Raw genomic sequence first — 26,423 nt, forward strand, 5'->3', positions numbered from 1 at the left:
GTGCAAAAAGGTTACGCCAATCTACACGCGGTCATTAGCATTTGCCCTTGCCTCTGTTTTCCTTCTCTATCGTGCTCTATCCTTCGTCTGCAGTGTCGACAACCCAGGGCGACTTACAGCGAACATTCCCGCGGCAGTAACGATACTCCTGTTATCCTTGCTCGTAAAGGCTGAGATGGTGCTGGACGCGAAGCTGGGCTCGTTGAGGGTACGGCCCTTGCCTGTCATCTGCTTGGGTGGCATCGTTGCGGAGACGGGTGAGACGCTGCACAATCCGTCAGTCTCGAATAGTCTGGGTATTTATCTGCGGAGGGCGTACGGAGTTTGCGATCGTAGAATTGGGCTGTTGCGGGGTTGCTATCGATGCGCTTTGGACATTGGTGATGATGTTTTTTGGCTAAGAAGGGTCGAGCGTCATCGGTTGCTTATGTAAGGGTCCGTCTTTCAACAGTCCATCATGAGCCTTCCCTACGTCTTTCGTCTCATGGCACAACATGTCTGCGCAAGGTTTCTGAGATACGAGATATCACCGCATATATGTACAGGAAGTCGTCTTGAAAGATAGCATGGCATCGTACTATTACAAGTTATTCACAAGCACGGCTGAGCCTTCCTCCCAATCTACGCCTTCTACTACAGCCATGTCGTTTTCCAAGGCCTAACCCTCAGCCGCGCAATGAATACGTTGGATAACCCCGTGTGCAGAATCAGATATTCGCTATCCCAAAACGACCCGTGAAAGATTAGAACGCCGTGAATGCTGGTCTGAATGTCCCAAAAGTGAAACACAACAACGAAATGTGAAAAAATGGAAAGCATCCTGATGAAGAGTTGCTACCATCAATATTCCCAGCGTCAAGCTGAGATGAAGGCTGGACAGCCTATTCCTTCTTGCTTGCCAGGATACTGTATTGACCACCGCAACCAGCCCATGTAAGCTTCGTCTCACGTACAGCGGTGTTGTCGATCAAGGTAGGGACCTCAATGTCGTCGTCGGTACCCTGACCCGTTTGGAAGTTGACCGAGAAACCCCACGAGTAAGCCTTGCCGTCCTTGTCAACGACGATGGAGTGATCAGGACCGCATGCACCAGCGACAATGTTCTTGAGGTCGGGAAGCGGTGTCGGCTGCACGACGATCTTCGCCTTGCCGTTGTTCTTGAGAACCTTGTGCTCATCCGTCTCTGCATCAAGCTGGGACGGAGGAAGACCAGTCTGTGAGCCGTCGCAGCGACCCCAGACTAGCACCTGTCCATCCTTGGTGATGGCCAAGTTGTGATGCGAGCCTCCTGCCAATGATTGGACGCCCTTGCCTTCCAAACTGTGTATGATCTTGGGTTGGAGAACGCTAGCATCATCTGCACCAGCATTCTTGGTGTAACCAGTCTCACAGTAGTTGTTCGCACCCCAGCCCCAGACGTGCCCATCTTCTGCGATGGCAAGACCGTGGTAGTCGCCGGATGCGATGTGTGTTATGCGTTGGCTGTGCTTCTTGATGGAAGAGTCGTGGAAACCAATCTTGTTGGGCTGCAAACCTTGGATGAGATTGCGCTCAGTGACACGGCGTCCAAGCTGGTTTTGCTGGCCGTTGCCCCAAGCATATACGTGGTGGTCCTTGTCCAGGGCGTAGACGTGGTTGGTACCACACACGAGCTGAATGACCTTCTTTATGCTGTCGATGTAGACGGGTCGAGGCGCTGTATGATTGTCGCGTTCGAAACCCATGATACCTTCGTTCTTTCGGAATGTGCCCCATCCATAGACCGCGCCCTCAGTAGTAAGTGCGAAAGAGCAGCTATCGCCGGCAGCGACGTCGACAAAGGTGGTGTCTTCAGGGAAGAACTCGGATGGTACGGGCGTTGGTGTGGCCTCAGCGTCGTTCAAGCCGCCGGTCTCATCCTCAGAGTCGGAGTCAGAGTCGTCCGCGTCTAGATCACGCATCTTGACGGGTGCGTTCGACGTGTCGCGTCCAAGGGCATTGTTGTCGTTGACACCCCATGTCAGGATTTTGTTGTCTTTTGTGAGTGCGACAACGTGCATGCCGCCAGTAGCAATCTTGACAACGTTCAAGTTGGACAGAGGCTCGTTGTAGCGCGGCCGCTTCACGTCGATGGCCTTGCTTGTGGCGCCGAAGCCGAGCTCGCCAGAAGAGCCTTCACCAAAGACAAAAACCTTCAGAGGTTCCGTGTAGCGGATCTCGTTGATCTCAGTCTTCTTGCCCTTGTTGCGACGCGGGCCCTTGGGGTTCGGGATCAGAGCCGGATCGACCTTCGCGGCTTCGGGCTCTGGCGTTGCGGTCTTTGACGCGGCTTTCGGGGCGGCTTTCGCTGCTGCTTTCGGGGCAGTCTTGGGGGCAGCTTTCGCTACCTTGGGCTTCTTCACGGCGGGAGCAGGCGCGTCTTCGACCTCCGGTTCGCTTTCATCGTCCTTCTTGCGCTTGGTCGTCTTCTTAGGCGCGGCCGCGGGTTCAGGTGCAGGAGTCTCTGTCTTCTTTGCGCGACTGCGTCCAGCAGCTGCTGTCTTCTTAGCGGTTGACCTTATTTCGGACGCGTTGAGCTTACGCTTCGGTGGAGCTGCCTCAACTTCGTTGGTGTCTTCGTCGGCCATCTCGACGTCCTCAGTTTCCTCGGCTTCCTCAGCTATGCCGTTGGCGACAGGCGCGTCTTCGGCTTTCTTCGCGCCTCTTCGTGGGACTGCGAGGTTTGTCAGCGATAGCATGGTTACTGTGGGTGGACGTGACGTACGGGTGCCGTTCACCTTGACATCTTTGGCGTCTTTCTTCTCAGCGGGCTTTGCGCTCGCAGAACGGGAAGCTCTAGCCATTGCGCGCGACACAAACGAGAGTTGGCGACACGAACGAAGGTTGATGCGCGTAAAAGTGTTTGGATTGGAAGTTGTTGTGAGGTGGCTGGTGTTGTCGTGTACATAGAAAAATGTTGAACTGCATTTAGCAAGGCTGGCGCTAGACTTCACATGGACCAGCTCGCTGCAGCCACGGCCCGTCAACCATTCACCGCGTACGTCACTGCCTGATTGGCTACCTAGGCAGCCTGGCTACCATCGACTGACTGACCGTCCGACACTCGTTCGTAACATTTAATATCACATGTCTCGTTACCACTGCAAGCCTTTTGCTGTTTTGTCTCCTGTTTTCAGCACGTCACTGTGTCGATCCTCGGTGTCGGCGACCTTCACTCGTGGCCGTCTTATGAACCACGGCTGACCGAGAAGCTGTACCGCTCACACGTACGTTGTTCTTATGTAATCTACACAGTGTGGATATCCAGAATGGGTCTGGTTCATGCTATACGGAAATGGTTGCTGAGCTTACACACTTCAAGACAAGGGGATGTCGGCCACCCCACAGCATGCAGCTAGAGCTCAAAGAAGATTCTGCGATATATGATGTCTATGTTGAAAATTTGTCATCGAATCAGTCAGCGTGGCCGAGGTAAGCATTTCTCCCAGCTCCTGACATCTTCCCATCTAACATCCGATAGTGGTTATGGCGTGTGACTCAAGCGAAAGCTTGTCTTCTCCGGAAGACGCACTCTCAAGAGGTTTCTCATAGGGCAACCTGCGTGGGTTCGAATCCCACCGCTGACATTATCTTTTTGCACGTTTTTGCAGCTTGCTGGCGTCGTCGCGGGCGGCGGATGCATCATGCCTTACCTTTTGGTGCTACTACTAAAAGCGGGCCCGGGTGGCTGGCTATCGACTCACTGACCGCAACATCCAACATCACCTGTTCATCACCGCTGCAACCACTTTGCTGCTTTCGTTTCGCTTCCTGCTCCTGCGCGTTCCATCTCGACCTTTGTCTTTTCCAAGGTTGTCATCAGACTACGTTCCAGCATCGCCAGTACCTTGATGGTTGCTTGAGACAACCTCATTTGCGACGGGGACGGGTAGTACAGCGCCATGTCTTTCACCATGTTTCACAAATCCCTTGTTGTTTTTGCCCTTCTCAAAGCGGCATCCTGTGTGCAACCTGAAGCGCCGCGTCCTAAAGCGGCTCCTCTGCGCGACCTACCGTGGGCACAGCTCAACTTCCTGCATACTACCGATGTGCATGGGTGGTGGGGCGGCCATCTCCAAGAGGCGTCTTTCTCTTCTGATTGGGGCGACTATGTCTCTTTTGCAAAGCACATGCGTGAGAAAGCAGATGCGGATGGCTCAGACTTGCTGCTCATCGATACTGGAGACCGTGTTGGTGAGTTGGGTGTAAAGATGCGTATGATATGTATACTAATCTCATGTTTCCCCCTGCAGAAGGAAACGCCATCTACGACTCCTCAAAGCCTCGTGGAAAGTTAGTACTCCCTTCAAAATGCAGGTGAGATGAGTACTGACTTCCCACACCAACATCTAGGTTTACCTACGAGATCGCCAAAGAACAGAACATCGATCTGATATGCTCAGGCAACCATGAGTTGTACAAAGCAAACACTGCTGAGGGCGAATACTTCCACACGGTTCCCGACTTCAAAGGAAACTACTTGGCCTCCAATCTAGACATCTACAACCCCGAGACTGGGAAGCGGGAGCCACTCGCACCCCGCTTCAAAAGATTCACTACTAAAAACCAAGGTATACGCATCCTGGCCTTCGGATTCCTATTCGATTTCACGGGCAACGCAAACAACACTGTCGTTCAGAGGGTTGAGGACACAGTGCACGAGGAGTGGTTCACAGAAGCCCTTAAAAGCCAGGACATCGACTTGATCATCGTCTTTGGCCATGTTGACATCCGTTCCGAAGAATATGCGCTTTTGTTCTCTACTATACGGTCGATGCATTGGGATACGCCCATCCAGTTCTTCGGAGGTCATAGCCACATCCGCGACTACAAGATCTTTGATAACAAAGCTGTCGCTCTTGAAAGTGGGCGATATATGGAGACGCTCGGCTTCATGTCTATTGACGGTCTCAGTACTGGCGGTACCAAAGACGCAACGCCTCTAGCTCAGAGTCCAAAGCTCACCTTCTCCCGTCGATACATTGACAACAATCTTTATTCGCTGCGTCACCACAGCGGAAAAGACGCCAAAGAGTTCGCGACCGATCACGGTAAGAAGGTCTCCAAGGCGATTGGTGATGCCAGAGCGTCTCTTGGGCTGGGCAAAGTATACGGCTGTGCTCCACAAGATCTTTGGATCAGCCGTCGCCCATACCCGCACAACGAGAGTATCTTTACCTGGATCGAGGAGCAACTGCTGCCGCAGACTATTGAAAAGTCTGATGGCATCCAGGGTGGAAAGAAGGCATTTGTGATTACCAACACTGGCGCTATCCGCTTTGACATCTTCAAGGGAGCTTTCACCAAGGACACAAAGTTCCTGGTCTCTCCGTTCACCAGTGGGATCCGATACATCAAGGATGTACCTTACAAGGCCGCTAGTCAGGTGCTCAAATTACTAAACAATGAGGGTCCCATTATGTTGGCCATGATGGAGAGCAATGCATTCCTGCAGCCACCAGAGGTTTCGGCAGCGCGGTCTCGACCACATCTGCTTACATCTGACTTCGCCTTCGCTAAACTCCCCGAAGGCCAGGCACCTCTCCATGGCATCGATGGGCCACAACCGTTCCCAGGTTACACCACCAAGGACGATGCTGGGGCAGACGGCGATGATACGATCCACGAGCCCATCGCTTTCTACAATGTTCCGAACTGTATTCAGTCAGCTGTCGGTTTCGACCAATCAGAGACAGACGTGGAGCCAGAGACCATTGATCTCATGTATAATCAGTTTATTGAGAAATGGATATTGCTGGCGCTCGAGTACCTGGGGGCAAAAAGAGGGCTGGAGGATACTGAGGCGTTTGACAACGAGAAGAGCTTTACAGATATTATGACCGAGTGGGTGGAGGAGCACTGGGGCAGTGAGGGTAAGAAGTGTGAGGAATGATCAGAAGTGAGGCTCTGTTATCGGTCCAAGTGGTAGATGTTGAGACTGCGCGTTTTGTACATATGCCCTACGCGTCGACCAAATTCCAAGACGGGCCCGCGGCTCTCACTATACTCAAGCACTGCCTGATCTCACAAACCTCCAGATTGTGGGTGAAATGAGATCTAGTGCAACCCAATATGCTTTCGCCCGAATAACGCCTTGCCATGATAAAGTATGCCTTCCCAAACTCCAGATTCTCTGTTCGTATTGTCCTTTGACTATCGTCCGCCGCGAGCGGCGCGGGCTTGTTCTCGTTCGCTGGCGTTGTACCTGTGATAAGTGTCAGCCCCTGTCCGGGACGTAATCACCGCAATCGCCTCTTCTCCTCTTCCTTCTGGCGACGCAACACCTTGTCGGCATCGGCAGCGGGCACGTACTTGAGGAGCTTTTCGATCAGATCGACGTGGGTGAGAATCATGCGGCGGCAGCAGTAGCGTTGAAGACCGATCTCGTCGAGGGCCTCACTAGATGGAAGACGTATTAGTGAAGGTCTTGCTGCTATATAAGACTTGGAGTAGCAAAAGGTGGTCGGCTTTGGTTAGAGGGCAGGCGCGCGCGCGAATACAATCCCGAAAAGGCTTCTTACGCTTCTTCCTTTCCTTCGCTAAGGATGGTCATGTACTTCTCCCATAGGTCGCCGGTGACCTGAACATTGTGAGTGGGTGCGCGCATGAGCTGGAGAGTATGCCTATTACCTTTCCGCAAGAAAAGCAACGGATAGGAACAATCATCTTGGGGTTTCCGGAGTTTCGGTGTGATGTGAGAGATTATGCGACGACAGCCCAGTAGCTATGAGAGCGCGTAAAGTTAAGGTGAGGTTCTCGCGGTGTTGGACGTGGTGGACGCCAAAGAAAGTTGCGGGCGCGCTAGCGACGCGGGCGGTGAAAAGCTTGGGCCAAGGTCCATCAAAAAAGTTCGAAGCCTTCGACATGTCGGCTCCAGACACTCTACGACAGTCGCCCACATTCGTGGTTTCTCACGCCAACACCACCAAGAATCAGCCAGTATGGCGGATGCGACTCCACAACTGAAGAGGAAGGCCGAGGAAGCTGCGGCGCAGAAGAAGGCCAAGAAGCAGAGAAAGAGCGATGCCGCCGCGCAACTTGACGGTCGCAACGGCGAACCTGTAAACGGCGCGACCAATGCAGTACCCAAATCCACGAGCACGCCTACGCCAAAGAAGCAATCGGCTGTAACCCCGATAACGAACGGCGCGATCCAAGATGCGACGACCGACACCCCAACGAAGCCGGCTGAAGTCAATGGCAAGCTCGCCAAGTCAGGACTATCCAAGTCTGCGCTGAAAAAGAAGGACAAGAAGGAGCGAAAGGAAAAGAACAGACAAGACCGCGATGGAATTACGGAGGCTGAAGTGACAGGCACCGCGACAGAAGCCATAGTAAAGAAGAGAAAGAACAAGAAGACAGAGAGATGGATTTCCTCACGAGTTCAAGGTGGATGGTTCATACCAGCCGATCCTGTCTTCTCTCCCGACGAAAAGTATCTGATAATAGCCGACTCCAATTCGCTACGCGTATATGCCACCGAAACCTCGTTGCTTGTCAACACGCTCTCCCAAGACGACACAGGAAACCTCACAACGTATGCCCTATCACCCGCGAACCCTCACCTCGTGTACGCCGCGTACTCGAACGGGCATATAATACTGTGGAACTGGGTGGCTGGCAAGACGGCTGGCCGTTGGAACATTGGTGCTACAGTCCAGCACATGACGGTCATTTCCCCACCTGGGTCTGATTCCAAGGCCAAGGCCGACGATGACCTCGTATACTGTCATGATGTTGATGAAGGCCGCCATACCATCAGTGTGCGCGTCCTTCGTACTCGGCGCCAAGAATCCCGGGAACTGAAGGAAGTCAAGCAAGTGCTGGGTGCAAGCTCTGCGATCCGCGGTCTCCAGGTGCTTTTACAAGGCAAATATGTTGTAGCTGCTACAACTGACTCTATCGTCGTTGGAAAGCGCGCAAAGGCCAGCAAGACGGCTCTTGAGGACTTTGAGTATGTTTGGCGCGAGTTCAAGTTCTCGAAGCAGATCACCACGTTCAGCGTTTACCACCGCGAGCAACAAGACAACGGCAACCAAAGAGATGTACTGGACATTGCTGTTGGTGAGGAGACTGGCGTGATTCTTCTCTTTGAAGACATTCTGGCCTCATTTGCTGCGATTGAGAAGAGCAACAAGGAAGGAGCGGACAACGCCGCGAGCTTCAGGCCCAAGAGACTCCATTGGCACAGGGACGCGGTAGGGTCTGTCAAGTGGTCTTTGGACGGCAACTACATCATCTCAGGTGGCGACGAGACTGTCCTTACGATATGGCAGCTTGCCACAGGACAACCTCAACACCTACCTCATCTTTCTGCAGCTATTGAGAATGTTGTAGTATCTCCTACTGGTTCAGCCTATGCATTGACACTGGCCAACAACTCCGTCATCGTTCTTTCTACCACCGAGCTCGAGGCCCGCACGAACATCATCGGCATCCAATCGCGTCGAATCGACTTCGAACAACAGCCTAAGGACACCAAGTCTGGCAAGTATCATGGCCTCTTTGATGCGGTACCCATGGCTGTAAATCCAGCCAATCCAGCCGAAGTCTTCTTTTCCGTACCTTCATCACAACCTCGTCGGAAGGAAGGTCTTAAGCCTGAGCCATACTTACAGACTTATGATATCGCGAACGAACGTGCTAAAGGGCGCCAGGCACTCACTCGCAACAACGCGACTGAACCAAATGTCGCGCCAGATGGAGGTCAGATCAAAGAACCCACAGTCATGCACATTCAAGTCAGCCACGATGGAGAATGGCTTGCCACAATCGATGAGGTAAGTTCTAACTGCACAAGACGCATTTGACACACACACTGACTTCTACTCCTTTCGCAGTGGGTTCCGCCACAATCAGATGCTCGCTATCTGAATGAAGGCATTCCAGAATTCAACGAGCAAGAACGTCTAAATCGTCGTGAAGTCTACCTCAAGATCTGGCGACGCGACAAGACCAGTGCGCAATGGAAGCTGGAAACTCGCATCGACGCTCCACACTTCTTCGAGGACGTATGCGGCAACGGACGAGTTTTCCATCTTGTCGCTGATCCTGCTGCTCCGGGCTTCGCGACTGTTGGTGAAGACCATGTCGTACGGATCTGGAGGCCCAAGACACGATCACGCGACGGAGTCATCGTTCGTGGGGCTCAACAGGAAGGTCTAGTCACCTGGTCACTCGATCGAGCAGTTGAGATCAATGACAAGCTCGACATTACCGAAGGCTCGCAACAATCTTTACCACCGCGCACTTCCCGACTAGCCTTCTCATCCGATGGCTCCGTCCTTGCTGTCTCAATCTCTTGGGATTTGGATGAAGATGCTGGTGTCACGCACCTGATCGACACTCACTCTGCAACCATTCGACGATCACTTACAGAGATCGATGTCACAGCTCTTTCTGGCCTTGGATTTGTTGGACAACATCTGGTAGTGGTTGCTGATGCGATCACTGTCTGGGACATGGTTTCGGACGCACTCGCGTACAGTGCCCCGATAGAAACCCCTGGCATCGGACGGCTGGAGCGCGTACCGCTCGTTCGACTAGCTTGCAACGAAGTCGATGGTACATTCGCCGTCTCACTTCCTCAATTCGAGAAGAGGACTTCGTCGAGGATCTCCATCCACAGTCCAGAGCACCAGAAGGCAATTTGGAAAGATACATGTTTCAGCATCACGCTCGGACTCGCGTCCCGAACAAGCGGTGGCTACGTTGTTCTTGACTCTAGATCGTACTTCAGGACAATCACTCCTAGCGCTGGATCGTTACAGCTGCCGACTCCCCCGCCAGAGGAACACGTCGGCAGGCGGTCCATCGCCTACCCAGTAGACGAAGAAGAAGAGGCCGGTAGACCTTTGGCGAACTTCTTGGTTTCTGGAGATCTTACTCAAGACATTGAGCGCGACGAGCATGTTTTCAATATGCAGGATCTGCAGAATGTGCTGCATGACGGCTCAGTCCCTCCGCCACCGCAGGGTCTGTTCGATAACATTTTGGCGCTGATTGGCGGGAAGCCGCAAAAGGCAGCAGCATAGGAGCTGTATTGCTGTACTATAGTCTTGATAAAATACCACGACATTGAGATGCGTTTGTTCATGCCGAGTGTACTGATGCGTTCGGTGCAGCTAGCACATAATCATGAGGACGAGGCCCGTCGGATAGGTGCACGAAGAGTCGTGACACTGCATGAGAAAGCAGAATGACTTTGGTAGCAAACTTTGACTACACATTTTCTCTTCTTTTCCCAAAAGCTGTACCTAAATACGCATGCCTCTTCCACCTTCGACTAGCCAGCGCCCCTGAGCGTGGCCGCAGCCGCGCTCGCCTCACCGCCACACCTCCATGCTTCCGACTGCCGCTTTCATCCTTTCCCTCTGCGTAGCACACCATTCTTGAGTCCAGTTGTTTCGACGGTATTGCCGAGCACCATGGAGCCTACGCGAACCTGTTTTGTCTAAAAAAAAAATCGATTGCTGACTACTCTAGGGGTACGCAAAAACAAATCGGAGGATGCATCACGATGTACCAGGCATTGCAAACCTCAAAAACAATGAGGGTTGCCCGTTCACGGAATCGAACCGTGGATCTTCGCATATCGAACATATGCTGCGTTACGAGTGCGACGCAGTACCACTGTGCTAAACGGGCGGATGTGGTTGACGAAATTGAAAATTACAAAAAATATAACCATACGTTTGTGAGTTTAGAGGATGTGCCAGGTGGCTGAATGCATCAGCTGCGAACGATTTGATGGTGGGGCAATGCCGCAGCGGGGTTACGTATCTTTCAAGCAAGCTCGGTTGGGGGTTCCGCTGCTAATGCTGGTCTGGGTATGGCGTCTCGAGCATTGCAACACGACCTCGGAAATCAACCATTGAATCAATCGAAACCTTCATGCCACTAAACAAACTCGTATTATGCTCACATCCAAGCTCTTCGTTGGAAACGAAGTCGTGTTTACGCGTCTTTCTTCTCATATGTGTGCTCGATAAGGCAGACTTACGAAGATGGAGCAATGGAAGGTGGGGTGACCACGCCGCAAACCTGCAGTTTCCTCTTCTACGAGATATAGGCAACTACAGAAGCGCTACAAGCACCGTTTTCAGACCCCCAGTGAACTCGCAATGTTCTGTGAGCTCTGTAGAAAGTCGTTATCGCAGTATCGCATACTATGGTGGTTTTCAAAGAACGCCGAGTCAAAGCATGACCCAGAGGTCGAATATGATTTCAGCGTGGGCCTGAGAAGCTTCAGCGTAAGTCTGACAAGCAATATACATTATGAGTCTTGAAAAGAAGCAACACTAATGTCTTCGTTATCAGGAACTTCATCATCGTACACGAGACTCACTTTTCAGGTCGGTAGCCAATGGATGCTATATATGTGTGTTGGTCTGGAGTCGGTTATCGAAGGCTGAACAGGAATATTTTCATGCCACGCAACCACGAACTCATGATGGAGTCTTAGTGGACGATACCGGCGCCGAGTCTTCGTGGGTCACTAAGATAGTTATGACTCCGCAATACCGAACCAACGGAGTTAGCTTCTGTGTAAGGTACGACTTGCCAAACTTTCCAAGGTTGTATCCAAAACATAGCCCTTTTTCGCTACAAAGAAAGATCGGTACGTTGATTAGCCGTTTACAATCCGGCAGAAACTAAGTTACCACAGATTACATACGCAGCCCGGAATTACCACCACTGGGCCGTGTCACCACTGACAATACAGGCTCAGATGCGTCCTTCCAGGTGGCTGCCAAATGGCTGCAAGATTGTAGTCAAAACCACAGAGACTGCAACGCAAGTAACGACAGGAACTCCTGGTATCCGACGCGACTGTTAGATCTAGGACACTGCAACAGTGAGATCAGCTGTGTATGGCTCATACATACAGCAGAAACGCCGCCGTCGGGCCCCTACGCCACCCTCAGTCATTGCTGGGGAAGCGCAAAGCTGATACAGCTGACCACTGCAATGGCGAAAAGCCATTGTCCAGTATACCAAATCGATGATCTACCAAGAACATTCCGAGAAGCAGTAGAAGCAGCCAAAAGACTTGGAATTCGGTATCTATGGGTGGACAGCCTTTGCATTATCCAGGGTGAAACTGAACACCAGGACTGGTACCGTGAAGCTAGCCTGATGGACAAAGTCTATTTCAATTCCTATTGTAATCTGTCTGCAGCGGATGCCAGCGACAGCACTGAAGGCCTTTTTCGGTTCCGTCAGCCTCAGTTCTGCGGGACCGTCAGCTTTAAGGCTGAAACTAGCCGTGCGGACCCGGATACCCAACCCGCGGATTATGTCTTGCACGAAGATATTTTGTGGAAACGTCACGTACTGGATGCAAAGCTTAATAGCAGGGGATGGGTTTTCCAGGAGAGGCTTCTCGCGCCACGGGTCCTTCACTTTTGTCGCTATCAGCTATTCTGGGAGTGTCGGGAACTTGGCGCTTGTGAAACGTCCCCAGAGGGGATTTCATCACGTGTAAGCCAAGGTCATGACATGAAGAAGCTCTGGCAAATAAAGGCCTCAAACGCCGCGGACTTCTATCTAAGTTTCTGGTATCGGCAGGTCCTTGGTCACTATACAAATATGGATTTGTCAGTACCAAGCGATAAGCTAATAGCGCTTTCCGGTATCGCCAAACATATAATGCCTCACACTGGGGACACTTACGTCGCTGGCATGTGGCGCAAGAGTCTCGGAACGCATCTATTTTGGATAACCCTGACTGATCCACGTACCTCCCGACCTCAGGTATACAGAGCACCTACATGGAGCTGGGCTTCTCTTGATGGACGTATAGGGTTTAGGGATTGCTCAGAAGAAGAGTGTTTAGTGCAAGTCAAGGATGTTTCTCTCCAGTACGCGACGGAAGATATAACCGGTGCAGTGACGAGTGGATGGTTGGACTTGCGTGGCTCACTAAAGCCCATGAAACTGTGCCCAAAGGTCCATGTGTATAGGGCAGGTGAACAATTCGATTGTCCACCCGTAAATATGGCCGTGGTAGTCGACGGAGCATTGGTTTGTTCAAACGAGGTGAACGGTCAGGAGACTTGGCGAGATTTTCCTTCGCTACACTTTGACACTCCCCTGGTCACCGAGACTGCATTCAGCGATGACAGCGCGAGCGGCAATCTCTTCTTCATGCCATATCAATTACAGCGAGACGTGCCTGGTAAACCGAAAGAAAGGGATCCGGTCTCTTGCTTAATGGTAAGGCTTGTTAATGAGGAAAGAAAGTTGTTTGAGAGGATAGGGTTTGTCGAGGCTAGCTCGCATCAAGGCAGAGACCAGTTGCTGGTGGAGTTGGACGAAGAAACAAAAGCTCGTCTGCCTTGTCTCCGCTACGAGAACGGGCTCCATACGATCCGGATCATCTAGAACGCCGTCTAGCCCTAGCCAAGGCTATCAAATAATCCTTCCAGACATCCTCCTCTTTCCGCATAAAGAAATCCAGATCCCGAGGTCCCTTTCTAGATCTCGATAGCCCGCCTCTGACGAGCACTTGGCCCAAACCGTGCTGATGTTCAGGGTTCAGTCAGGGTCTGGAGCGCTAGAAGGCGGGATAAGTGGGGCGGCTGCGCCTCGGCCACTCCCAATCATCTGGGCACGCGACAGCCACGGCACGCACTGTCAGCCGGTGACGTAGCGCGAGCTTGTTGTATATCACGATGCCAGCCTCCCCGCGGATGCAAGTCCGATGCGCCAAAACATCACTCGAATTTCATAGTTTGTCGATCAAATTCTACCTAACCAATCACATCAACCATGGCTACTAGCAACCAGTCGGCACAATTCCAGGGTGTGTTTATCCAGTCTTGCGCTATTCTTCAACGGTCTCGTTGCTATTAGTTTGGCGATGAACAAGCGCGTATACCTATGTATGCTAACAACTTGTAGAGCCTCCTACGGATGGGCTTCCAGGGGCTACCAGCACCACCTCCCCTTCTGTCGACAGCACCGCACCCTCGCATGACAACATCGACCTTCAATTCCAAGGTTCGTGTCTCTCTACTCCATCATCCTGTTCGATTATATGGCCTACTAGGCCCACTCGTGTAGACACTCAACACACAAGCTAACACGTTCCTACAGAGCCAATTGCTCCAGAGACATCGACGTCCACCTCTACATCCACTGACGACAATGATAACTCGCTCCACAAGACCACGACCGACAAACTCAAAGACGCAGTGAAGAAGCCGTTTGGCAGTTCAGACGAATCCTCCGACCCGCACACGCTAGGCAAGAAGGAGATTACCAGTCCCGAGATGGCAGCTGCGAATGAGGTGCTTGCAGCCAAGGATCTCAAGTCGCCGTAAGGATGTAATGGCGGAGGCAAATGGAAAGAAACTAAGTCGGGCAAGTCAAATTGGCACCTGAAGATTATGAACGCCTTTGCAGAAGAAGTGATGGTGCTGCAGGGGCAGTAGACATCCTGTGTCCACGAGATGAATGCGCAACGGAGTTAAGGTATTTCATGACCTGGTTGGCAATAACCACTTAATAGCAAACTTCTATTACGTCAAATTTCCCCAGCACCCTTTAATGACATATATAAAGGTCTCATAGACCACATCTCGCATTTCATAACGCGAAGCAGTTGCACATGCGGACACGGGTACGTAGAATAACGACGTGTATTCGAAGTCAAAGTGGGTATGTACGAAGACGCAAACGTGTCTCGACCCTTCATCTTCCTCTTCACCAAAAACTTTCTACCCATCTTCTGAAATCCCTACCCATAGAACGAAGAACGAAAAATTGAACACCATCCTGATGCTAAAAAGAAGGACGCCCCACCTCTCAGACAGCGGGATTTTCGTGCAATACGGTCTGATCGAGATTCAGGTCACACTCATGTGGATGCTGAAGACAGTACTTGGGCATCAGCGGACTAGCCTGTACACCGGTCGCAACAAGATACTCCCTGAAGTTGAGAATACGCTGCGTCAGTTCTGTGGTCCTCTTGTTGCCATTGTCATCCCTGTTTCCACTCCAGACAAGTTCGGCAAGCGCAGCAGCGCGCGGCCACATCTTCTGAGAAATGACGACTGAGTCGACTTGCTCGGACCAGAGAGGCGCGATGGCGCCTTGTACAAGCGCCTTTTGGGTGTCTGTGAGGTTGAGAGTGAAGTCATAGTCGTAGATGCGCTGCCATGTCTTGTATGGTGCGCACCAGGAGCCACCGCCGCCGCCCCAGTTGAAGTTCGCTGAACCGTCTGTCGCATTGGGGTTGACCATGACATTGTACCTCTGGTCGTTGCCGACCCAGCCTCCGTATCCACAGTCCAGGTACATGAAATCGGAGCTGGAAACAATGACGCGGTAGCCCTGTCCGGTAAGATTGCTGATGTGGTCGAGACCGTTGTTCCAAGCTTGTAGGACGACGTCTTTGGGTACGACACCTGTAGCGGCCACGTCAGCGGAAAGCTTGACGTCTTCCCACATGACGAAAGTCTTGTTGGCTTGTGCACGAAAGTTGGGGATTGCGCGATCAACCCAGACTTGGTAGAGGTCGCCCATTGATTTGCCGCTGTTGAAGAATGCGAGGGCTGCAGTGGAGAAGTTGTTGCAGTTTGCAAAGAGCTCGTCACCACCAATGTGGAACCAGTTGTCTGGGAAGACCTGTGTCATTTCCTTGTACACTTTGGCTGTAGCCTCGTAGGTCTTGTTGTTAAGAATATCAAGTTGACCTGGGTTGGGCTCTACGCCTGTGTGCAGTGCGTAGTTGTCGTTTGACCACCAGCTGTGTTGGCATGTAAGTAGGGACTCGTCGATTTGCGCCCAGCCGGAGCTGGCGTGTCCTGGCATATCAATTTCCGGAATGATGCGTACGCCGCGTGCGGATGCATAGGCGATGACTTCCTTCAGCATATCTTGGGTGAAGACTTCATTGGCTGAATAGGCGTCTTCGGTCATCTCAGGATACGCATTGATCTCCACGGCCCAGGACTGCGAGTCGATGAGATGCCAGTGCAGAACATTGAGCTTCGAAAGAGCCATTCCGTCGATTTGCTCAAAGATTTTGGCCTTGGTAATGAAGTTGCGGCCTGTATCGATCATGATACCGCGCACCGGATAGAGTGGCGCATCCTTGACAGCGACGGGTTGTTCGATGATCATCTTACCTGAGCCATCGTTGATCACAATTTGCTGGAGCGTTGTGAGAGCGTGGAGGGCGCCGTAGACAGTTCCAGCGGTGATATCGACAGTATCCGAGCCAGCTACGACATCGAGCGTGTAGGATTCATCAACACCATGTTGAAGCTCAGCGTGGGCATTGGTGACGTCAATTTTGACCTTGGTGATAGTGCCTGTGCAATTTCCTGGTGGTGCACTGTACTGCCTCTTGCGCTTTCTTGAGGCAGCGGTTGGGGTTGGAAAAGGCTGAAACGATGTGACCGATGCTTCGGTGGCTTGCGGAATCCACTTCAGCTCCGCGATGGTCTTAGTAACGCGGTCGAACGCAGCGGAGAGCACCTCATGGTCCGGCGCATCGAGAGCGACAGATCCGAAAGAGAAGCAGCCAGAGTCGCCCCAGGTAATGTTTGTGGGTTTCGGGAGAGGGTTTGCGGCGACAGCTTCAGCTTGTCTGGCGAACAAGGCTGAGGCTGCGACCACGGAGGCCAAGATGAAATCGCGCATGGTTGTTCAGCTGTCAGGATGCTACTTTGTAATGAGAGTGGGAGCAACGACTGCGGGAAGTGAGTGGGTTCTTATGTTGTTGTTATAAATGGCCAACAACCATGAGTGGTGACGACGAACAGCGTTGACGGTGTACTCCGAAGTAAATGCACAACGTGAGGGAGGGAAGGAGGATATCTATCAATTTCGCATTGAGTAATTCAGCTTTGCCATCCTGGTTAGGCTATTCGCATCCCAAGCTCACAGATCAGCGACTGGGCGGTGCACTAACCGGGAAGTGCCCCTTAGCTGATATATCAGGGCCAGTTAGTTGCTCAGCCTTGCTGCATATGCGAGCTCTCGACAGCCTCTGCTGCAACCCATTCCCGCTCTCACCAGACCGCGCCGCCCCCGCGCTCGCATCCGTACCGCATTTCTCTTGTGGCTGCTGCCGTGTTGCAACGTACCCCACCTGCTTTGCTCATCCTTGGGAGCATATACGAAGTGTGCGCCCCCAGGTTCGATACTACGTTCTGTGTCCACGCCTTGGAATATAGCCATGGTAACCCTGCACGCTGACAACCTGCACCGAGTGCTGGGGTTGGCGTGACGGCCCCCGAGCAGGAGGCTAGAGTAAAAGTGGGTTCCCCACCACCCGACCGCGAATGGAGCTCTCGGAATCCGCGCTAAAACAAACGGCTGGTACCCCAACATGCTTGCCTCGTGTTACCATGACCTGCTCTTTCTGTTGCGACAAATTTGGCTTGACATTCCGGGTTGAGTGTGCATGTGGGAAGTCTGGTGCAACCGTCTCATATACGAGTGCAGTGGTGGTCATGGTAGTCGTGAGGAATGCAGCGACGACTTGGAAGGGTGGCGCTTCGGAGGTTTTGGTGGATCCGCGAACGCGTGGCGCCGTCCTTCTTCCTTCCGAGCTGCGAGCCTGTGCGGGCTGATGCATGAGGCACAGCAATCGGCTGTCGACATGTCTTATCACTCAATCTGCGTTGTTAGTGCGTGGAGACAATGTGGTCACTTGTCTAAGCCTGTAGTCATGGGCTGTTTCAGTGTACCAATCATGACGCTTTTATTTCCAGCAATCAAATAAGCTTCAGCTTGCGCCCTGATGCGACAGCCACGGCTGGCGGCACTGCTACCGTCTCCTCCAAGATGACGCTACCATACCTATCCGCCATCTCATTGCATAACTGTGCACCGTTTGCTCACCAGTTTCAGAGTTTCCTCGGCATGGGCTGGCGAAGACTACAATCGGGCCGTAAGCGAGAGCCAAATGTAAGACAACATGCAGGTACATAGGTTTGCGGATATTGATGGCTAGCTATTTCTCATGTGAAGGTGCACCAGGAGCAGGAGTAGAACCAGAACCAGACGCAGACGCAGCCGCAGCCGCAGCCTCACCTACCGGCGCAACACTACCAGACCCAGTCACAACCTCGTGATGAAGCTCGCTTTTGATCTTAGTCCAGTCCGGTGCTGCCACACTGAGCAACTTGCAAACGTCCTTCCGCCTCTTTCTGAAATCCTCATATAAGCCCTTCCATATCCGTCTCTCAGCGCAGGTTCCCTCGGGGCTGCCCCCACAATCGGGCTGCATCTCCTCTAACGCCTGTTCTGACCACATGACTGATGGGGGAGGCAGCGGCAGGTCGCTGAACTGGATGATTTTCCCCTCCTTGTAGACCTTCTCAGCGTCCCATGTCTCATCAGCGCTGCCTAGATACTCGGAATGATTGTGGCGCCTGAACTCTGCCGTACGAAGGGCGTAAGGTCGATGTGGAAGTACTAGCGCGCTCTCCTCAAAGCGCTCGTTGAGAATCTCCATGTCATATCTGTGCATTTCGACCAACATGCTATCACCACCCCCTTCCATGCGCTTCTTGAACTTCGCAAGCTCGTCGAGGCTAGGTTTGACAACCATTAGCGTCGACGACAATGGCCACGGTTTGCTGTCCGTCCAGTATGCCCGTGCCATCGCTATCGGCGTCTGAGGGAGGAGGAAGAGTTCATCGAGAGTGTCGAGGAGCGTGATCTGTGACTCCAAAGCGACTACGCGGTCGTAGTACTCCAGACCAAAGGCCATGAGCTTCGTGACGGTCTTGTCCCATACCCAGTCACCTGAGAACAGTCAGCCATGTGCTTGTAGAGTCTCGCTTCATGTGCCGGGCGAATGGGCACTTGCGCAACGCATACCTTCTGTACGGCCTGCTACCTCAAGCAGCCTGATAGGATGAAGCTTTGCCTTGTATACGTCGCGCGCTAAGTTGAGTAGTTGACTGTCTCGGTCCTGAGCGCTGTCTACTTTTGTGTCCCAAAACTCCGGGTAGAAGAGGACGCGGTCTGCCTTGCTACCGAATCGAGCGAGCGCGTCCAGGACCATCACGGCGTGGCATAGCTGGGTGCTGTCGGTCGCGTACACGCTGTACGCATAATTCGACCAATTGACCCTGATGGTATCTCCAGTATGAGGTGTCGTCTTGCGCGATGGATAGAGGATCCAGCAGAGAAGGAAGAAGCCGAGGAAGTAGTACGCGTGGCGGCGTCGCAGGCGGAACGAGGGAGATTTAGCTTCGTCTACGAAGCGCGGCAGCTCATCTGATCGTCGCCGACGCATTGTACGGTTGGCGTTGACGTTCGACCGACATGTTCGAGCGATTGTGTTGGTTGTTCAGGTGTCAGGAAGCGACTGGTGACGCGGAATCGCGGAAGTGTAGTGCGGAACTCCGAACTTCCAGGCTGCGACACATTACGGCCTTGCATTGACAGCTTTATATACTAGAGTGCGCGCTATGTCCCTCTAGGTGTAGAAATTAACACCGGGTATCTGTCAGAAAGGGAGGAACATGGCATATGTGTAAGATCTGTCAAAGGATTATCACAACACGCATGGGACCGTTTTGATTCGACAAGATGCATTGTATCATTGCCGTATGCCAGGGTCACTTTTTATAGTATGGTATCAAACATCCCAAACGCCGCGGCTGTGCAAACTCCACCGGTCCCGGGACGGGTAACTCTGGGTGGGAGACGTTGTCCTCATTCAGCTATGTAGCACCCTCTATGGCATATATCGTTCCATCGTGATCGTGAACACTTCTTGGTGCAAACGCTTACTCCTCAGGAACTGCGCTCTGTTAGTGATTGATTTTCGCGAATTGCCAAGTATAACATACTCTCAATCTCGCCAGCCTTGATGTCGTCAGAGACATCCTTGGGGCTACGGCCGTCAACCTTGCAGCCAGTGCTGAAGGCAGTTCCGAGAATCTCAAGAACGGTACCCTGCAGAGACTTGGCCATGGACTTGAAGCGCATGGTGCGGGCAATGCTGATGATCTCATCAAGGGGAACGCTCTTGGTGTGCTTGATGTTCTTCTCCTTCTTGCGGTCCCGGGGAGGCTCCTTGAGGGCCTTGATGACGAGGGAGGAAGCGGAGGGAACGACGGAAACGGCGGCTTGACGGTTTTGGATGGTCAACTTGACGGTGACACGGAGACCCTTCCAGTCACCAGTGGCCTTGGCGATATCTTCACCGACCTCTGCAGAACGAATTAGTATTTCCATCCATGTGCGCTGGTCAATGGGTTCGTGGCGTACTCTTAGGCGAGAGACCGAGGGGACCGATCTTGGGGGCGAGCGCGGATGAGGCACCGACTTCACCACCGGTCGCACGGAGGTGAATGACCTTCACCTCGGAGGGATCGAACTTGGGAGCTTTGAGGATGTAAGCGCATGGCGATTTCTAGGAAAGCCTGGCTGTTGAAGATGATTGAATTCTCTGAGTGTCAAGAAACACCCTCCATTGGGTGTCCTAGCCACTCAGAAACTTCGCGCATCTTCGTAAGAGCCGACCAGAAGGATGATACTCACGCATGGCTAGTGCTTGAGGTAGTCAATCGGTTCTGGTTGTAAAGAGAGACTGCCGTTAATTTTGTCGGTTCGAAAGTTCGTGAGAAACGGATTCTCGGTGGGGAGCAATATTGGTCGACCTGTGAGAGAAGCGAGCCTTGGCAGCACCTTCCCCAATGGGCGATAGCATCTTTGCGTGCATCTCGGGCATCTCGGGCAACGCCGCATTGCTTCACATCATATTCCACCACTACGTGAGTTGGTCTTCCAAATGCATGGAGAGAACATCCCTATGTCAATATATGATCGCTCTCTTGCTTCAACATCACACGTCCAAAATAGTGACCAACACGCTTCACACAACGCCATCCACGATGCCAGAACAATGTGACAATGTGAAGATGCCCTCATCATGATTATATTCTGCAGTGACAAGACCTTCTCCTGATACAGGTCATTCGTGTTTCTCAACCCCTTCATATACCAAACGTCCACCAGCCAGCAGCACGAGCACAGCCGACAGCAGCACGACAGCACAAACACCATGTACTTCACCAGATTGGCAATCAGTATGCACGAATACAAGACCTGGTATCATATTTCCTTTCAAATACCAATAGTCTTCTTACTTCCTCGCAACTGTATCTATATCTAATTTCCACGGGAACGATAGCACAACATAGCAAACCATGGTCATACAACCTCCCTACAGAAACATACACAGACGCTGCGAGAAAGCAATTCGAATGAGGGATCAGGTCGACTTCCTTGTATGTGTGATTCAAAATGACTTTATACCTCGTGGAAACATTCTAAACACCGTGGAATAGAATCGAGCCGAAAACGACAAGGGCACTTCGAAGAAGAAGGATGACGAAACACCAGCGCCTGAATGTATTCAGGGAGAGTCAAAACCCGACGCTACCAAGTCTTCGCCTGATGTCGATACCATAACCCTTAAATGGCCTCTACCCCCGTCCGCCATACACGACGGTCTCTTATTCAGGAAAGTTGGATAACACAATTGGACATGCTGAGTTGCCTTGATACACTGTTTTTATTTCGTTTCTCGCACGCGCAAGCATGCGACTTCTATAAGCCTATGAGGGTCCCGATTGAGGGAAATGTGTGCCATAAGAAAGGCTGGCGATATTGACTCTATGACCACCTGAAATGACAACTCGCTGGTAACGCCCATCAATATCACAGAGCCAATAGTTATGTCCGAAATACCTCGGTAGTGATGTTCTCCAGAGCGTAATTCTTTCTCCAACAAAACATCACGCACCTCGTCCTCTGGAGATGCCCAGTCCCTGAGCTGCGGGAGCATTCTTTTCCCTCTCACTCACGCTGCTCCTTCTCCCAGCGATAGCCGACACACTTTCGCTCCTTGAACTATCCATGCTCTGCCTCATGCTACTGGAGCTAGACCTGCGCCTAGCACGTCTCGCCTCGTCGGGATCATGGGGATTCAGCCCGCTTGCTCTTGCGAACAGATTCAGGATATCCGTGAGACTGATGACACCACTTAGTCTGCCAGATAAGCTAGCCCCTGGCATAGCAGAGATTGCTGATGCAGAGATAGCTGGGGCAACCGCTCCGGTACTAGCGAGGTGGGTCGGCGCAGTGGAATTGACGGGTGTTGGGCCTGCCATCCCTGGTAGTGGTGTGATTGGCGAAGGAGGAACAACAATCGCAGGTGTTATCGCTGGAGTCGATGGCCCTGATGAGGCCGGAGACGGCGCATCCACGACCCACATGCGATGCGAGCGGGTTGCGACTAGCTTGGCCACAGTGTGTGCGAGGGTACTGAATGGGTTGACGTGGAACACGGGGAAGGAGTCCTTGCCGTCATTCACTCCCCGTTCGGACAAGATGACAGATATGAAGTGAATACAGGATGAGCGAAGCAGTGGGAGCGATGTGGATTTGGTCAAGAGCTATGAGCCAGCCGTTAGTCGCGTAATATGAAACTGACCAGAGGAGACTTACCCGAACATCCACATGGGATATGTTGCCGATAACGTTGTTTTGCGCGTCCAAGACTGGGAGTGACGACACGCCTTCGTTGTTCATGAGCTCCAGAGCCGCTGCAAGAGGCTTATCTCCACTAACATCCAGTCAGCTGTGTGATTTCTGCGAACCCGCGCTATACTCACTTGATGGCTAGAACGGTCTTGGATCCAAGATTCAGGTCTTTGATCAGCTGTGGGTACAGCTGGTTTACGCCTGGGAAGCTCGATCGGTTCTCCCAGAAGAATTGCACCAGTCTTAGCTGGGTAAGTATGCCCTTGACGTTCGATGTGCCTTCTTCTGCGACCAACACTCTATGTACGCCGCTTCCGAAGACTTCTATGGCCTTGGACAGATCCGTTGTCTCGTCGAGAGTAATCAACGGCTCCTTCCTGCCACCAACCTCTTTTACGTCTTTGAGCGGTATGGGTTTTCCTTCTCTTCCTTTCTGCGCAAGCTCGTCGAACGAGGCGATGTCGCCTTCTTCGGGGTGCGCGAGGCCGACTACGAGGAGGAGGTACGCGTTCAGGTCGCTGTAATCGAAGGTCCCGGTCGCATGCCGTGTGTTGGCGTCTTCGCGCAGGAGGACGACATTAGGGGCGCCATGTTTGACTAGTATCTATGCAAATCAGCCCATGCGCATGAAGATAGCTGTATATAACCCACGCTCGTCGCATCCTCAACGCTGGTATCGTACTCGACGAACCTCACCAGGTCAGGATCGACAATCTCTCCCAGTCTGACAGTCTTCCAATCGCGTCCCTGGAACTTTGGATCACCACCCTTGGTTGGTGGGTTGTTGAGGAGGTCCTGTAGCGCTTGCTGTGTCAGTGAAGGCTGCCGTGACGCGCGTGGTGATGTGGGCGTTCCTCGCATGTGCTCCGCGAAGCTCGAACGGTGGGACGATGCCGGGCTGGGGCTGGAGCCTAGTTTGAGCGCAGTCGGAGGTGTGCGGCCGATGGAAGATACGGAGCTGTTAAGGGACGTGTCCTTGACGTCAATAGCCTCCGTGGTGTCGTGGTCTGCCATGGTGACGGCGGCTATGTTTTGGGGTATGCGGGGCTCCACACAAAGTGTTTGTCGGAACGCGCGGGTGCGGAGGTACTTGTATGCGCGTGATGGCTAGATGCTCTGAATGGTCCTGTCGCAAGAAGATGAGCAGTCGCGCGTCTTGCAGCTTCAAGTTGGGCTGAGTGGTGTTTGCGGCATGTGAAGTGCAATGAGGTGGGGAGGGCTTGCCTGCAGCTGCAGAGCCCAGAAGATCGTCTCCTGCCTGGCCAGGGCACTTGGGCCGCAAGCTGCAGCCAAAATGCGGGGTGTGATTCGCTGCATACCATTACTATCAACCGTGTCGCCCAAGATTGCGCATCGACTGACACAGCCTTGCGGGGTTACAGACGCGTCCGCGAGTGACGGCGGCGGACGGGCGCTCCAAGCCATTCAATCGCGTGCGCGACGTCATACTGAAGTATAGAGAAACCGGGGAAGCACGCCAATCGCGCAAGGGGTCCAAGGCTCTAAGCGGTGGTCAATCATAATTGCATTGCATTCATAAAAAAAAAAACTCTTGTTCGCAGCCCTCGGGCTGGTTGATTTCCGCCCATACTAACATCCTGAACAATTGTCAAGGAATAGCCTTCCGTGATTTATCAGGTTTTGCCCAACGCCCGCCTCAAAGCATGACTCGAGTGAAACAAGAAACATTTCCCTAAGCGTCCTTCTGCTGCTCATAGTCCATGCCAGCATCTTTGTCAGCTTGACGCTGCGCCATGCGCTCGCGAATGGCGTCTCCAGACGTAGAGTCTCCATCACGACCACTGGCGGGGGGCGCATGGCTCGCTGTGTCGACGACGTTGTCATCGTAGGTCATGCCGTTCATCATGCGTGCTTCCTTCTTCTGTTGCTCCGTGCTGGACATGGTCTGCGTCGAACCAGAACTGACAGGCACGCTGACGCCGGACATTGGACTGGTCGGCGTCTGTTCTCGCAAGTAGCCCGGCAGAGCGCTTGCCTTTCCAACAGCAGGGCTGCCGAGTTGACTATGCTGCCGAGCTGGTGTGCGCGCACCCTCGCCGAAGCCAACAAGAGAGGCGGCTTCGTCACTGAAGCCTCCGATGCTTGATGTGTCCATGTCCTGGTCCTCGCTCATGCGGTCCGGCTCGTAGACATCGCTGCCACTTGCCCACGTCGTGCGACCGCCAACGGATCCGGTTGCGCTGGCACTGCCAACCGTGCTGCGCTCACGGAAGAGCTGCGGCTGGTTGTTTGCGTCAAAGTAGCCTGGCGGAGGATTGGCTGCGCTGCCTGGGTTGAGTCCTTGGGGAGTGCGGCCCGAGACTGCAACGCGCTCCAGACCGGCCAGGCGCGAGATGCGGTCGGCACGCTCAGCTTCAGCAGGGTTCCGGTGGTGGGGGAAGTGGCCGCGATGTCCGTCTTTGATGGCGACAGTCGAGAGCTCAGACATGGTCGTGGTGACCGAGTTCGGGGTACCTCTGTGTATACAGCGTCAGTCCGACTATTTCAATGAACCCCACCAAGCGCATGTGCCTTACGGAGCATCACCAGGCGTCTCGTCGCCAGACGGCGGAGGCGGCAGGTTGATCAAGGTGGGCGCGTTGGTTGCCATTGTAGATGTGTGGTCTGGATTGGTTCTTGCTATGTGCTGTGAGTGGTGGATGGCTCAGGAGAAGTACAGTAATGTTTTAGGAAGTCTGGTAACAAGGAGCCCGGACCCCGTGACGAATGACGTAGCCGACGGACTGGTAGCGCTTCGAGCAAAGCAAGGGCAAAGGGGCTGATCACGCCTTCTTGTAACAGATTGAATGTCTTTACGCGATCGACACTCAGCTTAGATATGTAGTTTAGACCGACTTGAGTCAACTTGAGAGATAGTCTCGCCGCCTCACTCTTGGGCCCCTTTGGCCGTTGGCTAGGCGTTTCTTGACGCAGGGTCTTCTTGCCCTAAAATTTACCGAGCCGCTGATTCGCTACCAGGGCAGCGGTTGCTTCACTATCGCCTCTTCACCTCGCTATCCAGCGAACTATCTAAGAAACGTGCTTCAATTCCGCTACCACGTTATGCATGCCCAGGTAATGAAACAGCTGCAATACCCTATATACACAGAGCCCCACCGCATTATGTCATACACTTTAACAACCCAACAATCTACATAACCGTACAATTGGTCGCGGGCTTGTCTGTATACTTGTACTTGTAATGGCTCTTATGCCTCCTTCTCTTTCGCCTGCCACCGTAGTATCCATTGCAGTCGCTGGCATAGCCATCGTCGTAGGCACCAAATCCGTTGTCGTACATCATTGGTTCATGCATAACCATCCCTGAGCCGCCCATCATCGGTCCGTTCGTGATCATCGGAGCATGCGACATCATGCTTTGAGGGCCATAAGGGCCAGTGAGGCGGTGGTCATAGGTAAAGCCCTGATTCATGGGAATCATAGCACCAGACATGGGTCCAGAAGTGATCGCTGGGCCTCCCCACCCACCAGACATGAACGGCGCGCTGCCCCACTGACCCGGGATCGCGTAGTTGCCACCAACGTGGTTTCGAAGCATCTGGTTACAACCCCAAGGTCCTTGAACCATTTCAATCGTCTCTCGATCTGCAAATCCGCCGTTACAAATAGGACAGGTGTGTGGCGGTGCAATTAGTGTCTGATAGGTTTGGCGGTTGGGGCAATTGAGGAGATCAGAAAGAAAGCCGCAAGGTTGGCTCATGGAGATCCAAGAATGACCGCATGTTGGCGAGTCGTATAGAGTGCAGCCGCACATGTCGGACTGATGGAGAAGTTGCACAAGGTGTAGGTCTCGGGTAGTCAGACGACACAGGTCGAGTGTCGATAGTCCACCACTCTCAGCAGGATACGAGTAGGCCAAG

The 26,423-nt window shown here is 52.8% G+C and overlaps 9 protein-coding genes and 1 non-coding gene across 10 annotated transcripts; 3 read left to right on the forward strand and 7 right to left on the reverse strand.

Annotated features, from left to right (window-relative positions):
* Nucleotides 1–881: 881 nt before the first annotated feature.
* On the reverse strand, nt 882–2,822 carry J4E88_001327 (uncharacterized protein; the record flags this gene model as incomplete). Its single annotated transcript, XM_049394997.1, has 3 exons — nt 882–2,512; nt 2,561–2,692; nt 2,744–2,822. The coding sequence occupies 3 exons, from the start codon at nt 2,820–2,822 to the stop codon at nt 882–884; spliced, it is 1,842 nt and encodes a 613-aa protein (XP_049258861.1).
* A 1,110-nt stretch (nt 2,823–3,932) lies between these two features.
* Nucleotides 3,933–5,911, forward strand: J4E88_001328 (uncharacterized protein; the record flags this gene model as incomplete). The annotated part of the gene is made up of 3 exons (XM_049394998.1): nt 3,933–4,212; nt 4,272–4,311; nt 4,372–5,911. The coding sequence occupies 3 exons, from the start codon at nt 3,933–3,935 to the stop codon at nt 5,909–5,911; spliced, it is 1,860 nt and encodes a 619-aa protein (XP_049258862.1).
* A 260-nt stretch (nt 5,912–6,171) lies between these two features.
* RPB10 (DNA-directed RNA polymerase II subunit L) lies at nt 6,172–6,684 on the reverse strand (the record flags this gene model as incomplete). Its single annotated transcript, XM_049394999.1, has 4 exons — nt 6,172–6,223; nt 6,331–6,417; nt 6,540–6,598; nt 6,649–6,684. 4 exons carry the CDS (start codon nt 6,682–6,684, stop codon nt 6,172–6,174), a joined length of 234 nt encoding a protein of 77 aa, XP_049258863.1.
* Nucleotides 6,685–6,959: 275 nt separating this feature from the next.
* J4E88_001330 (uncharacterized protein) lies at nt 6,960–10,052 on the forward strand (the record flags this gene model as incomplete). Its single annotated transcript, XM_049395000.1, has 2 exons — nt 6,960–8,798; nt 8,859–10,052. The coding sequence occupies 2 exons, from the start codon at nt 6,960–6,962 to the stop codon at nt 10,050–10,052; spliced, it is 3,033 nt and encodes a 1,010-aa protein (XP_049258864.1).
* Nucleotides 10,053–10,575: 523 nt separating this feature from the next.
* On the reverse strand, nt 10,576–10,665 carry J4E88_001331. Its single transcript has one exon. It is a non-coding gene; the product is annotated as a tRNA-Thr (tRNA).
* Nucleotides 10,666–13,712: 3,047 nt separating this feature from the next.
* On the forward strand, nt 13,713–14,345 carry J4E88_001332 (uncharacterized protein; the record flags this gene model as incomplete). The annotated part of the gene is made up of 4 exons (XM_049395001.1): nt 13,713–13,718; nt 13,810–13,825; nt 13,924–14,022; nt 14,119–14,345. 4 exons carry the CDS (start codon nt 13,713–13,715, stop codon nt 14,343–14,345), a joined length of 348 nt encoding a protein of 115 aa, XP_049258865.1.
* Nucleotides 14,346–14,829: 484 nt separating this feature from the next.
* On the reverse strand, nt 14,830–16,671 carry J4E88_001333 (uncharacterized protein; the record flags this gene model as incomplete). Its single annotated transcript, XM_049395002.1, has 1 exon — nt 14,830–16,671. The coding sequence occupies one exon, from the start codon at nt 16,669–16,671 to the stop codon at nt 14,830–14,832; it is 1,842 nt and encodes a 613-aa protein (XP_049258866.1).
* A 1,318-nt stretch (nt 16,672–17,989) lies between these two features.
* Nucleotides 17,990–19,282, reverse strand: J4E88_001334 (uncharacterized protein; the record flags this gene model as incomplete). The annotated part of the gene is given in 3 exon segments (XM_049395003.1): nt 17,990–18,786; nt 18,862–19,263; nt 19,279–19,282. 3 exon segments carry the CDS (start codon nt 19,280–19,282, stop codon nt 17,990–17,992), a joined length of 1,203 nt encoding a protein of 400 aa, XP_049258867.1.
* Nucleotides 19,283–19,778: 496 nt separating this feature from the next.
* On the reverse strand, nt 19,779–23,556 carry SDS23 (cell separation during budding; the record flags this gene model as incomplete). The annotated part of the gene is made up of 7 exons (XM_049395004.1): nt 19,779–19,792; nt 19,842–20,204; nt 20,263–20,379; nt 21,803–22,454; nt 22,507–22,624; nt 22,674–23,146; nt 23,194–23,556. The coding sequence occupies 7 exons, from the start codon at nt 23,554–23,556 to the stop codon at nt 19,779–19,781; spliced, it is 2,100 nt and encodes a 699-aa protein (XP_049258868.1).
* Nucleotides 23,557–24,235: 679 nt separating this feature from the next.
* Nucleotides 24,236–25,153, reverse strand: J4E88_001336 (uncharacterized protein; the record flags this gene model as incomplete). The annotated part of the gene is made up of 2 exons (XM_049395005.1): nt 24,236–25,019; nt 25,080–25,153. The coding sequence occupies 2 exons, from the start codon at nt 25,151–25,153 to the stop codon at nt 24,236–24,238; spliced, it is 858 nt and encodes a 285-aa protein (XP_049258869.1).
* Between the last annotated feature and the right edge of the window lie 1,270 nt (nt 25,154–26,423).

Source organism: Alternaria novae-zelandiae (assembly GCF_023758075.1).
Source record: "Alternaria novae-zelandiae strain BMP 2774 chromosome Unknown scaffold_2, whole genome shotgun sequence".
NCBI lineage: Eukaryota > Fungi > Ascomycota > Dothideomycetes > Pleosporales > Pleosporaceae > Alternaria > Alternaria novae-zelandiae.